Source organism: Corvus moneduloides, chromosome 22 (genome assembly GCF_009650955.1).
Source record: "Corvus moneduloides isolate bCorMon1 chromosome 22, bCorMon1.pri, whole genome shotgun sequence".
Classification (NCBI taxonomy): Eukaryota; Metazoa; Chordata; class Aves; order Passeriformes; family Corvidae; genus Corvus; species Corvus moneduloides.
Genome location: NC_045497.1, coordinates 1899363 through 1913111, shown reverse-complemented (window position 1 = coordinate 1913111; position 13749 = coordinate 1899363). Strand labels below are relative to the sequence as shown.

Below are 13749 nucleotides of genomic sequence, written 5' to 3'. Positions count from 1 at the left end.
AACATGAAACATGAAAATATATGGCTTTTCCAGCTGGAAAGCAGGAGAATAGGAAGAAATAAGATCAGAACAACACTACACACACACACACACACACACACACCAGTTAAATGTTATATTTTAATTCTGGGGCTGTTCCTATTTTCATTTCAGAGGAACATCACAATCTCTGAGATGCATTTCAGGAATTAATTCAATTTATTGTGATTCCTGCATCAGTATAAGTTGCTGGCTGCTTTCCAGATGCAGAAGAAGGCAGAATCATTGCTCCAAGGGTTTGCTGCTTGTTTGAAATCTTCTCAGTCATTCCTATTTTTTTGCATTAAACTTCTGCTTGGAGGCTGCAACCAAGATCAGTATCTGCTCTCCTTTTTCTCCCTGTGCATGGTGGGAGACAGTTGCTGATCCAGAAACCTTCATTTTGTATTTTCTTTGTCACAACCAGCTGGTTTTTCCCCATTAGGGGTGGAAACTGAGACACACACGTTTTTCATGGATTTCTTTTTAAAATTTCCCATCAAGATCATGTGGGAAGTCTGGTGGTTAAGGGACAAGAGCATCTGGCAAACAAGGAGATGCTGAGACGAGCCAGAGCCTTCTCAACAGCACCAGTGACAAGAGACAATAGGAATGAATGGAAACAAAGGAAATTCTCTTCAGACATTAAAAAAACATTTCTTTTTTAACTCTGAGGGTGGTGAACCAGCCCAGCTCACCCAGAGATGTGCAGTCTTTGTGCTTGGGGATAAACCTGGTTGGAGAAGGAGCTGTGGTGATCAGACAAGGAGCAATGGGGTCAAACTGAAAGGGGAAATTTAGATCAGATTTGCAAAGAAATTCTTCTCTGTGAGGGTGGGGAGGCCCTGGAATGGATTTTCCAGAGAAGCTGTGGCTGCCCCTGGATCCCTGAAGGTGTCCAAGGCCAGGTTGGAGCACCCTGGGACAGTGGAAGGTGTCCCTGCCCATGGAACTGGATGAGCTTTAAGGTCCCTTCCAACCCAAACCGTTCTGGGATTCTTTATTTCCAATCCCTCAGCAGTTGCTGCTCCTGCTTTGAGCAGGACTGGAGCAGCTCCAGAGGTCTCTTGCAAAAGTCAATTATTCTGTGAGTGCATTCACTGCTTCTCCTGCAGCTTTTCTGGTATTTATATCACCCTCTCTAATGATGGGGCTCAGGCAGTTCCTCATCTACCTTCAACAGATAATAGACAAATCCAGCTTTCCAAGTCAGAACACAATCCCTCCTTCATTCCTCATGCCTTTTCTTCAGGAGGAGAATGGGTTCAGTTTGCCTTTCTTCCTTAGGTCAGATACCATTTATCTGATATATGGTATGTATGATAAATGCTATAACAGCATGTAGATGAGAAATAGTGAAATATTTTTTCTTCTTCATGTCAGCACAGGAGCTTAACCCACAAAAATCAGCTCAGTTGGAGTCAGTGTCCAGGCCTTTAATAGAGAATGGTGCTGTTGCAAAGATCTAAAAGCAAAATTTAGATGTGTGGTTTAAATTAATTATTTGAGGGTATTAGTGGAGCCTTTTTTGTGTGCTGTACCGAATTTTTTGTGCTGCTCAGGATGAATTATCAACCCATCCAGTTCTGCAGAGACAACACAGATTGTAGGAAGTAGGGTTGGATCTATTCCTTCAAAACTTGGGCTCTTGCCTCCCTTCCCACCCATCAGCCTGCTCCCAAATTTCTGTGCATATCCTGGTTTGGCTTGGGTTTGGAGCTCACACAATGCACTTTTTGCAGATGATGTTGACAAGGGCTTCTGTTCCCTGGGCTCAGCAATCAGCTGAAACATCTGTGTCTGACCTGCATTATGAATTGCAAATTACTTTTTCCACACTAACACCCATAAAATTGCAGGGCTTATCTGCCTCTATTTGCTGCTAATTACTGCAGGAGTTTTATGTAAATCTCACTGTAAGTTAATTGTTCAGTTTCGAATTCTTTAATATCCCATTCACTGGAACTTAACAGATAATTGCACACAAATCTTCCAGGGATAGCAAAGTTGGGTCTTTACCTTTTGGGGAAAAAAAAAAAAAAAGTGTTTTGGGCAGGGTTATTTCCTTATCTGTTTGGGTTTTTTAACTGGGCCTGAGCTTTCTTTGTCTCCAGTGCTATAAAACGTGTGTCAGCTGGTGGGAGACAGCTTGGGATTCTTGCACAAACCCATCTGGGAGGGTTGTGGTGCTCCCTGGGAATGACTGCGGTGTCTCTCCGTGTGTTTCACAGCCACACCACACATTTCACATCGCAAAATGAAACGCACACGCCACAGCTGAGCCTCCTCTTGTCCCCACATCTCCCCTCCTGACTGATACAGTGGCTACTTTGAAGTTTACACCATGCCTGACGTTTGGAAATTGGAGATTTTCATCTTTTTTAATAACATTTGAATCCTTCTATTTGTCAGAGGTGGGAACTTTGATCTTGGTGTCATCTGCAGGACTGATTTCCATAGGGGAAAATGTTCAAGGGAGGATCTGCAAGTCTTTAGTTGTTGCTTACGTTGGCTGCCCTGAGAACTCCCATGTACAGCTGGATTAGTATTGAATTAAAATCCCTGCTGCTAATTAGCTATTTAAACTTCCTCCCCAGCCCTCCTGTGTCCTGCTTGTTTTTCTCCTCTGCATCTCAGATCTTGTTCTTTTGATTTCAGGGTGGGTTTGTTTTTCTTCTTGCGTGTTTTTGTTTCTTTTTGCTGTTGTTGTTGTTGTGTTGTTTTTTTTCTTCTAAGCACTAAATAATTTGGGACAGAGAGCTGCTCCTTCCTAGAGTCCTTTTCAGTGGCTGACCTTTAGTTTTTCAACAATATAGAGTATCATAATTAGTATGTCAGAATTCTTAATTTATTACAGTAAATGCATTTTTACACACCAGAAGTACCTGATGTGTGTCCTGTTCTGCTAACACACAACATAGAATATAATTTTTCTCGGGGAATAATTCATTAGGAGTTTTTTGGGACTGCTTACCCAAAGGAAATTATTAATGCAGGTTTGCTTTTTGCCTTTATTTTTCTTTTGTTGGTCCTTAACTGGGCAATTTGAAAAAATTGTGTGGAAGAAAATATTTTTTTTGTAATGCCTTAAAACGTTTTTCTCTTCTCTGTGCCTGGTGGAAGCTGCGAGTGTGGCAGGAATTGGCTTGTGGCTGCTGCCAGCTCGGAGCCAGCACTTGGGCTGGCTGTTATCTCTGTTTTTTAGGAAGGATTTGCAACATCTGGGAACAATTCCTTGCCTGGCTGCCGGGAATGTGCAGTTTCCTATTGGCTGGCAGTGATGTCATTGCCTTCTGTGAGGTTTTCCCTGGTTTTTCTTCCCCATTATCTGGGTGCCAGCAGATAATACTTGTCCTGTTTGTACATCAGCTTTTTAGAGCCTGTATTTGCAATTACAATTAACGTCGTGGGGCAGAACCATTTGACAAGGGCAGCACAGGAGCTTCAGGGCTGGGAAATGAAAGAAGTGCCCAGAGCTGAGGCGGGGAATAAAAATCCCCAGGAGCAGAATCTTGTTGAGTTTCTGTATAAAAGGAGCTGATTTCAGGGCCAGTCTCTTCACACATTATATAAACCCTCATTCATCCCAAGCCTAATCTCAGTGTAGACAATTTCTCATTGCTAAAATAAACATCCCTTTCCTGATAAGGTTTTTCCAGCAGTGTGGAGTCCTGGTGCCTTTGAGAGAATTCCTGGTGGAGCACAGCCCTTTTCTGCAATTGCTCCTTTGGGAGCAGCCTTCGTGTGGATAATGGGCCACATCTCTGAAGCTTTGACTTGGGATTTGAGATGCCTGTGACTTTATAGGAAATAATTACTTCTAACTCATAGATGAATGTGGCTGTTCTGAAGTCGCTGTCAAAAATATAAACGGTTCTTTTGGGTATTTCTTTAGTCACTGGGATCAGTCCCTCACCTCTCCCTGAGCTCAGAGAAACACCAAGAGCTGCTGCTGTTCCTCGGTGAGAGTTTAAATATTGTACTTTTGGTGCTGATAAATTAATAAATATTTAGCCAGATGAGACTCTGAGAGCAGAGTGCACCAATGTTTGCTCTTTCCCCTCCCCGGGCTGCTTTTTGTGTGGTGTCCTCAGCCCTGGACTCTGCACAGGCCATTCCTTGAGCTGCCTCAATGCCTGTGGGAGTTTGTTCAGATTTCTGCTGAGCTCTGGAAGAGTCAGGCCTTACCATAATTAATTAAAAACCATCAGCAAATGCGGTGGAGAGGAAGAAAAGGGGAAATTTTGCTACAGAGAGGTGAAACAACTGATCCAAACACTGGAGATCGGGTTGGAAGTCTGGTGGTGACACAAGCAGTGAACTGAACGCTGATTTCTGCAAATGACTTCCAATAGAACTGGTTTTTTTCAGCCAGATTTTTTGCTGGGATTGCTGGAATCCTTCTCCTGAACAAGAAGAAGGCAACAGGAGGAGGAAACAGAAGCTTTCAGGCAGTGGTTTGTTAGCACACTGTGGAACTTGCACAACTCACTGGTGCTTGTCCTGTCACAGCTTGGAAGTGGCTCTGTGGGAGTCACTGGGGATATCAAAAACACCTGAGATTCTTTTGCACCATGCCAGGCTTGATATTCTCTCTCCAGTCCTGGGAAGGATGAGATGGGAGTGCGGTGGCAGGACCTCAGTTGTAAAAACAAACAGCGTTCAGTGTGATGGAACGAACTGAATCAACAGCTGCAATTAGTTCCGCACTTCTTTATGAACTTCTTGATGAACTCCCTCCACGTGCAGCACACAGGAGACATCCAGGATTCCCATGGAAATGCTGTCCTTCGGGGTGGAACTGCTCTGCACAGCACACAGCACCAGCAAGAGACCAAAGAAAATGCTCCTGCCACTCAGAACTGCAGGGGAGGCTTGATGGGGGAAATATAATTATCAGGGCTGGCTCGTGGCCAGGGAGCTGGTTGTGACTCTGCCCTTCTCCTGCAAAAACACTCTATTGTGGCAGTCATTTTCCATTAAAAATGATGGAATATTGGAGTGTTTTATTCCTATTAGCTTGTCAGAGAAAAGGACAGAATTATCTTAATGATGATTTACAGACTGTTGGGAGATTCTGCTGCAGATTTTCTTTTCTAGCACGACAAATGTTGTTCCAGTGCTCTTTTGGGGTGTTTTTTGTTCATTTGGTCTGCAGCCACCCATTTATATTAAGTGCTGTTGAACACAGGGAGCTGAAAGTGAAGAAGGAAAGCTTTGATGAGTGAGAGTGCTCCTCTTGTAACCAGACACAGATCTGGACAGTCTGTGTCTTGTTTAAACAACTTAATTGCTTCAAGTTCTGCTTAACGCTCTTGCAGGAGCTCCCTGATCGTGGTTATCATAAAAGCAAGATCACGTTAGACAGCTTATTTAAATTCTTACACTCCTGGGTTTATTTATTTATTATTGTTATTCCTCAGGGGCAAAATTTCACCCCAGAGGATGTGTCTGAATTAAGTGTGCTTTGTGTGGAAATGCCTGCAGCCAGCACAGCTTGGAACTTATTTTGGGAAGGTAAACATGGGACTATCTGCACTGGCCACTGCTTTGTCATGGCTCTTGTGCTTGTGATTTACTCCTGGAAGTGTGGGAGATGTTTATCTAGGATTAACAAGCTGCTTGGGAACGGGGGAGATACTGCTGGGATCTTGAGTTCAAATTTATCTCGAGCTCACTGTGTCTGGTGGTGAGCTGATTCAAGTTTGAAGTGGTTTATTTTCCTCAGTGCAGCTGAAAGATCAGTGTGGGTAATTTCTGCAGCCCTCTCCCCTTTCTCACGGTGATGGCTGAGGCTGTTTGTGGCTCTAATCCCACTGCAGATCAGTAAGAAATGGGTACCCAGTGCTTTATCCTTGAGGGAATCACTCTCCAGGGACAACATTCACCAGGAGATGCTTTGCTGCAGTGGATTTTGCACTGCCAAAGTGACCCAGAGCCTCCTGCAGAATCAGTTCTGCCTTGCCAAGACTTCTTCCTCCAGGAGCAGGGAAATGCTAGAGAGCAAATATCCCGAAATACGGGAAGGATTTGTCTTGTTGGCTCCTCCTGGAGTCAGGTGTTGCCCTGAGCAGAAAGGCTTAAAGGAGGGCTGTGTTTTCCTGCTCCCAAATACCTCGGGCCAAGGGGCTTGTTTTGCATTCACAGCCCAGAGTGTGAGGGCTAAGGGGATGTGCAGATCTTGCCTACACCCACTTTCGGGGTTTTTTTGCTTTATTTGTTCTTCTTTTCATCTTGGTTTGATTTTTGTCAGTGAGAGCCCAGAGATTCCTCAGGGAATCTTCCAGGCTCAGAGACATCCTTGCATCTCCATAACACCAACACACTTTCTAAACATCTCCCTTTAACTTCCCTACCTGGAAGAAAGCAGCTTTAATTATCAAGTTATTAGGAAAGCTGGTGTTATTTTTCCCTTCAGTGTTTCCTCTGTTGCTCCTGCTTTGGTGATAAGAGTTTGAATAATGCAGCTGACTCCATGTGGTGCTGGGGAGCTGTTTTGTCTCCAGGCAGTTCCTTTTTGACTGCCTGTGTGTGTTTTCTGCCTCATATTTATGGTTGATGCTCCTAGGAGTAATTCCCTGCATCCTGAATGCCAGTTCCCTCCTCTCCATCCCCTTCTTCAACAGCCAGCACCTCTCTGATCATTATATTACAGTTAGTCCTTAATAAATTAACCAGCTAGAGCTGGAATCTCTCCTGCTCTGCTTCTTCCACAGCTAAAAATAAAGGGAATCTGAGACCTCGTTGCCTGTTAGTGAAAGGTATTAATCTATATCATTAATTGAGGATTTATTTAATTAAAGACCTTATAATCAAGTGTTTAAAGAGACTCAGCCAAGTGATGAGGTGGCTCAGGGGGTTGGTGATAAAGTCACCCTGCTCACCTCCAGGTCAAGTCTAATTTCTGTGGATCATGGCCAGAAAATGCTGTGTGTGGTCAGTGGACTGTTTAAATATATTTTTTGCATTAGGATATGCAAAATTCTCCCAGCTTCATGGGAGAAGAATCTCTGTACAGTCGTTTCAAATATTAACTGAGTCCTTCACAGAATCCTCTTTTCATTTTACCCAAACCCTCTCAGGTTGGGCATCTGCCTTCCTGTTTGTAAACCAGAAGAGTGTAACTCCTCCACTGTCAGGCTTGTTAATAAAAAATAACCACTTAATCTAACAGGTGAAGTCAAATTAGAACTGGAATTTCTAATTGGGAATCACCTTGTTCTGTTTGCAGAGATTAATTAAAAGGAGTCTTGGATCAATGCATGTTTGCTTTTCTGTAGTGGTGCTTCACCCAGAGCATGGTTCTCCTCCCCTGGGATTTAGGTTGCATTTAGGTATCTTTGATTGCTTTCATCTCACTGGTGCAGAATTGGCAGTGCCCTGCCTTTCTAGGTTAGAACATGGAAGCAAAAATGCTGATTTCATTATAAAATATTTACTGATAGAGGAGGGACCTGCTCTGGTTGGTTCCTGGGTTTACATTTCAGTCAGGAGCTTTTTTCCAACACTGAGAAGATTTAAAAAATATTAATGTCAAAACCCAAAGTGTACAAAAAGACTCTTTACACAAAGCATCTCTGTCTTTTTTAAAAAATTTATTATTTCTTTGCTGAATACAGAAAAGTAGGTGCTAGCCTGGTGGGAATCAGATCTTAGTTCAATCTAAGATCTTCTGTCAATCATTAAAATGAGCTGCAAACTAGGAGGCTGGGGAGAGGAGGAGACTCCTTCTTCTTTCTCTGCTGATTAAAGATGTCCCACTGGCTGTGCTGGAGGGAGATGGGCTGGCCTGGATTTACTGGAAATGAGATTTGAGTACAGAAATCCTCCTGTGTGCCATGGCCATGCCTGTGATCCATTATCCAGAAGCATCCCTGGTAGTTACTGGCAATATTGATAACGTTAAAATTGACATCCTGCCTTGTCCAGGACTGGAATTGGTGATAATTCCCAAGGATAGCATGCTGTATGCAAGTCCTTGGTGTTTGGAATGAGGAGATGGATCCTTGCAGCATCTTTAATTCCCAATTTCCATGGGGATTCTGAGTGTTGGGTGCTCTGCAGCCTTTCCTTCCACAGGCTGCCAGGCCCCTCCAGCTTCCCTGAATGCAAATGGCAGTGTCAGAGAGTTCTGAAGGTGATAATCACACCAGAGGAGCTTTAGAGAAGTTTTCAGGTCCTCATGAACTGCAGAAGAGTCGTCTCTCCATATCCTGGTTTCCGTGGCATGGTTGGAAAATGCCTTTTTCTGTCTGCAGCTCTGCCTTAAGGGAACATTTGGAGACAAAATGGGCACAAGAGATACGGGGAGGATGACCAGCAGGAGTCTGCTCCTCCTCTGAAGCAGCTTTCTGTTGAGCTTGGGTGACCTTGGCTTAAATTCAGGCTCTCAACAGAGATGGTGGCAACTCAGAGATTTGGTGGTGGGGGCCAGGCTAGACTGTGAATTTTCAGGGGGTTGAAGATCTTGTAGGAGGAGTTCCATTGGGTTTGGGCTGTATTTCTGTCGTGTTCCAGCTTTTGCTTTTCATTTTTGTGCTGGCAAAGCCAGGCTGGGAGCACAGCCTTAAAATGTGGGTGTATTTTGCAAGGGATGCTGACAACTCGTGTGCTTGGGCAACTCAGGGAATGCTGCAGTGCCAGGTCTCCAAAATCCCCTCCCTGCCTGGGGTGCCTGTTTTTGCAAGAGGAGAAGAATTCTTGGTGCTTGCAGGAATTCTGTGCACATCCAGGCTGCTGATGTTTTCACGTGGAGACCGACTGTAACCTGATTTTAGGCGAGTTTGGCAGGGATCCCTGCGCTTCCCATCCTCCAGTTCCCCTCAGATCCTGGGATATTGGCTGAACACGCTGGGCCAGAGTGGAGAAACTGGTGGGAGTAATTTTGGTGTAATTCTGGTTTTTTTTTTCTGTTGGCAGCTGGTCCTGGCTGAAAGCTCCCACTCTGACACAGGCTCCCAGTGCACCGAGAGCCACACGGACCTGCCACCACCCCTGGAGAGGACGGGAGGCATCGGAGATTCCCGGCCCCCATCATTCCAGTAAGACCCAATTCTCCCATTTATTTATCAAATTTGAATTCCTGTCTATCTCTCACCCTCATTGCTCTTGCTGCTGCAAGCCAGCTGTTTGTTGTTATTGGTATAAAAATAAAATATCGAGGAATTAAAAGGGGAATGGGAATGAAAACCCCCTGTCATTGTTAGAGTGAAATATTTATCCAAAATATCTCATTTTCAAGCCTGCTGTGGATGAGTTAAGTGGGGAGGGAGCCCAAAATGCTTTTTTGTAGTGTGTGGCTGACAAGTGATTAGTGTGTTATGTGTAATTATGGAGGGTGCAGAGCCAGCTGAACGCTGCTGTCAGGAGGGAAAATTTCCATAAGGAATAATTCAATTCCTGCTCCATGTCCACGCAGAGGCTGCCAGCTCCATCTGTGTGTGGCCAGACTGCAAATATCTGCTTTGATGGCAGCCTCGTTATTTCCTGTTCCTCATCCAAAGGGTATCCTAAGGATACCTTCATTTCCAGGGAGGGCCTTGGAATTTCCACCAGGAGGATTTAAAGCAGGGCCTTGTGCTCTTAGTCTGTGTTTGGAGAAGGAAACGTGGCCTGGATTTGCCTCTTTTCCATTGCTTTTTGGGATGGCTGTTGCCTGGAAGAGCCCTCAGTGTTGTGTTTGAGTCTTTTACAGATAAAAACCTTTCAGAGGGGATGAGAAATCCTGGGAAATCCTGACCTTGCCTGGCAGTGTCTTGCAAGGGCTCTGCTGCCCTCCTGTGTTCTGAACTGGCTGGGAGAGGCCAGAAAATAAAACCAGGCCTTTGTCTTTCCTGGCCTAAACCTGTCTGGAACAGCTGCAAGATCGAGCTTTGTTTAAGAAGATAATTAGCTTGGAATTAGGCACGAGGTTTGTGGTGCTGCTCACTGCCAGAGCCATGGATCCAAGGCCCTGCTGGAGCACCTGCTTCTTCCAGAGTGTTCTCAAAGTCTCTAAATACTACAGAGAAAATGTGGGAATGCTCAGAGGGGTGAAGGACCTCGCTCAGGTCGTGTTTTCTGCCTCTGTTCCCATTCCCAGACAAACCGTCTTCCTGCTTTCTGCTTCCTTCACTCGTTTTTCTTTCTTTTTCTGAACTCCAGTAGAGAATCTGGCTTGTGGGGAGTTTTCCTAGACTAAAACTTGTTTTCCCTTAATGCCTTTTTGGGTTCTTCTTCTCACAATTTCCCACAACATCTCAACGTTTTACAGTGGATTTTTCTGTTGTGTTTCATTTTTTCAGTCCAGAAGAGAAGGTAAGGATGACCTGAGTTTAGTCCATAACACAGGGCAGAGTATCTCAGTTATTCTGCATGAAGCCCTAAATCCTGTCACTGTCAGAATTTCATTTTAAAGCACACCCACTCTAGATTAAAGTGACCAAGAATCTACCATACTTTGAAGTGATTTGTTTCTCTGTTGAGCTTAACAAGTCTTTCATTGTAAAATGAACCTGAATTGTCACTGTAGTCCTCAGAAATTATGGCAAATTATGTTTCTGGGGATTTTGCTGTGGTGGTTGTGCAATGAGAGTGACTTGTACCTTCTTGGTTCCTAAATCCCTGTGATTTTATTTAAATGCTTTTCAAGCTATCAAAGATCTGTCATCTCCTTCAGTGTTGATTGTGGCCTTATATAAATAAGTGCCAGCTGAGCTGGGTGTTGTGCAATTGTACAAACAGAAATGTTGCTGGACAACAAAGAATCCAAGGAATAGGTGAAGCAGGCAATGCCATCCGGGGGAATGAGATCCTTATCAGAGCTGAAGTGATAACTCCCTGCCTGACAGCGTTGATGTTTTGCTTCATCATTGATGAAATCCAAACAAAACTTCGTTTTTTTCCCCTTCCTGCTGCGGGTTCTGAAGCTCAGCCTGCATTTCATGCTCCACTGCTGCTGTTTGGGGGTTGCCAAATCCACTTTGAGCTGAGTTTGGTGGTGGAGGTGCAGGGTGAGGTGAGAGCAGTGACCTCTGAGTTACCTTTCTCATGTGCTCTGAAAATGGAGCTGCATTTAATGGGCTGAGCTTTGGAGAGGGAAGAGGGCAGCTGGGAGTTATTTTTGCGCCCTTTGCTATGGTTTAAATCACATTTTGTAGGATGGAAACCACCTTTTGGAGGCAGATTTAGGTTTTGAGGTGGTTTAGGAGAGGGAATTGTGAGCAGGAGTCAGTAGATGGTGCTGCTGGGATGGCCAGGAGTGACCTGAGCAATGTGTCACCCTCTTCCCCTTTCCAGCTGTGCTGGGCTAAACAAGAAGTGTAAAAAACCATGTGGCAGCACTGAAATCCAGCCAGGCATTTCGGTAGGGATAAAATGTGCACTCAGATGTTTTCCTGAACGACAACCCCGATTTCCTGATTTCTCTGGTGGGCATGTCAGCACATTTCATCGACTCACAGAGAGCATGTGGGTGTGCAGGAGGCACAGCAGCCTCTGAAATGTGGAAATGTGACACTTAAATGTGGTTCCACACAGCCAGGTCTGGCTCCAGCTGCCACAGGAGTGGGGGATAGTTGGTTACAGTGCTGGTGGTTTAATTCCCTGTGTGAAATGTGCACGTCCAGCCTCGTGGAATTGTAGGAGAAACACATCAGTGATGCTCTGCTGGAGGTAAAGGATGGCCACTACACTCCTGTGGTGCATGGGTGAGGACATGGCAGGCATGAATTACAGGTACACAGGGCGGGGGAGAGTGGAGACTCTTGAACCAGCTGGGATTTATGGGTCAGAGAGGAGGAGAATGAGGAGTCACTTTCTGAGGGAGATCTTCCACAGCAGAGCTTTGGCCCACATCGAGTTTCCTTTTCACTGTTACGTTTGTAGGAGCTTTAGGGCAGTTTGCTCAGTTTAATCCAGTAAAATGAGCTGTGGCTCTTTCCAGCACTGGAGCTGACAGGAAGGATGGAGAAAGATGATTTACAAGAGCCTGGAGTGACAGAACAAGGGGGGATGGATTCACACTGGCAGAGAGTGGGTTTAGGTTGGATATTGGGAAGAAATTCTTCTCTGTGAGGGTGCTCAGGCCCTGGGATGGATTTCCCAGAGAAGCTGTGGCTGCCCCTGGATCCCTGGAAGTGTCCAAGGCTGGTTTGGAGCACCCTGGGACAGTGGAAGGTGACCCTGCCCGTGGCAAGGCTGGCACTGGATGATCTCAAAGGTCCCTTTCAACACAGGATGTTCTGTGGTTCTGTGCACTTAATTATTGTGAGCTTTGCAAGGCTTCACCCTCCAAGGTCAGAGCTCTAAATTAAAAGTGCCAGTGAGCTGCAGCTTCTGCTCTTGGCTGGGATCTCAGCATGTACCAGAATGATCCCTTCTCCTGGCCCAGCAGGAGCCTTTCTTCCCTGTGGGAATGTCATGCACAGCCCTGTGGCAGCTTTTCCGGTGTCAGGATGATGTGCAAGCACTCGTGCAAACAGCTCTGGGTCTCAGGGCATCGATTTTGGGTTTTCTTTTCACCCCTCAGGTGGTTTTGGGGTGGGCCCAGCAGCCCAGGACAGTTTGCAGTGCTCAGCCTCAGAGCAGTTTTCTGGCTGCTGCACCAACGTGCTCCCAGCTGTGCCTGTCTGTGTGGAAAAGGGAAAAAGGGATGACTGCAGTGATTGTTCCCATTTGTTCTGTGACAGTCCCAACGCTGCCAGCAGCAGGGATGGCCTGGACAACGAGACAGGAACAGAATCCGTGATCAGCCACCGGCGGGAGCGGCACCGGCGGAGGAACCGGGAAGGGCACGAGGATGGTGAGTGCTGCTTCATCTTCCCCCTTCTCACATCTTTCAGAGCAACAACTCCTCCTGCACGAACAGAAGAGACTTGTGTCTGCATTCCTGCCTGCTTTCAGGGACTCTTATTATTTTAATGGAATAATTTGATAATTGCTCTGAAACTCTTTGAAGCTCAGCGTTTTTCCGAGAGGTCTGCACAACGCACGGTGAAGTGGCAGAGAGATTATTTTTGACAATATGCAGAACTTTCTGCAGCGTGAGAAGATGAATAGCTTGGACAGGACTGACTGTTGATTTCTCAAGGCTTGGCTCAGCTGTGGTGTTTTATGCTGGTGTAACAGGGGCTCTGAAGATCTGTTTCTATACCTAAATGCACCCAAAGTGCACCTATAAAATGCAGAACTCCGTGTCTTGCCTCTGGTCTGTACATCAGAGTAAGCTTGGGTTTTTCATTCGTTGCCAGACAAGAATTTCCAGGCTTAATTAAGAATTAATAGGTGCCACCCATTGTGTTTAAAATGGTCCAGAATTTGGAATACTTGGGCCCCAGAGATGCCATCATGGCCTTTATTCCCAGCTCCACCCACCAAAGTATTTGCCTCCAGTTAGAACGCAGGAAATCAGATTTATACTGAAGGTTTCTGTTCATTTAACCCTTCCAAAGCGTCACTGATGCAGAGTAAATGAAAATCCCTCAGTGGGAGGAGCAGAGAGCTGTCTGTGCGTGATCCTGACTGCAAATTTCATTAAGAAATGACAGAAAGAGGCAGAATCCTCTCACAACGTTGTGTTAAAAACTTGTTGCAGGAAGGATGTGCAAAGGGGAGTTGTTTTAAGCGTTAAATCAGTGCCAGTTCGTGTTTTGCTGTGGATATTGGCATAAGAGCTGGTGTTGGTGTATGGAATTATTTGAGCACAGGAGTTTCTGCTTGGAGTGGTCTGAAACCAATTCATACATTTAGAAA

At 45.3% G+C, this 13749-nt stretch overlaps 1 protein-coding gene across 3 annotated transcripts in view; it reads left to right on the top strand.

Moving 5' to 3' along the window:
• Positions 1 to 13749, top strand: part of DVL1 (dishevelled segment polarity protein 1) — a 71336-nt gene that overhangs the window by 30769 nt on the left and 26818 nt on the right. For all 3 annotated transcript variants that reach the window (XM_032131737.1, XM_032131738.1, XM_032131739.1), the window contains exons 3-4: positions 8938 to 9059; positions 12687 to 12799. In XM_032131737.1, the coding sequence (XP_031987628.1) occupies positions 8938 to 9059; positions 12687 to 12799 (235 nt within the window). The remainder of the gene's footprint in view (positions 1 to 8937; positions 9060 to 12686; positions 12800 to 13749) is intronic.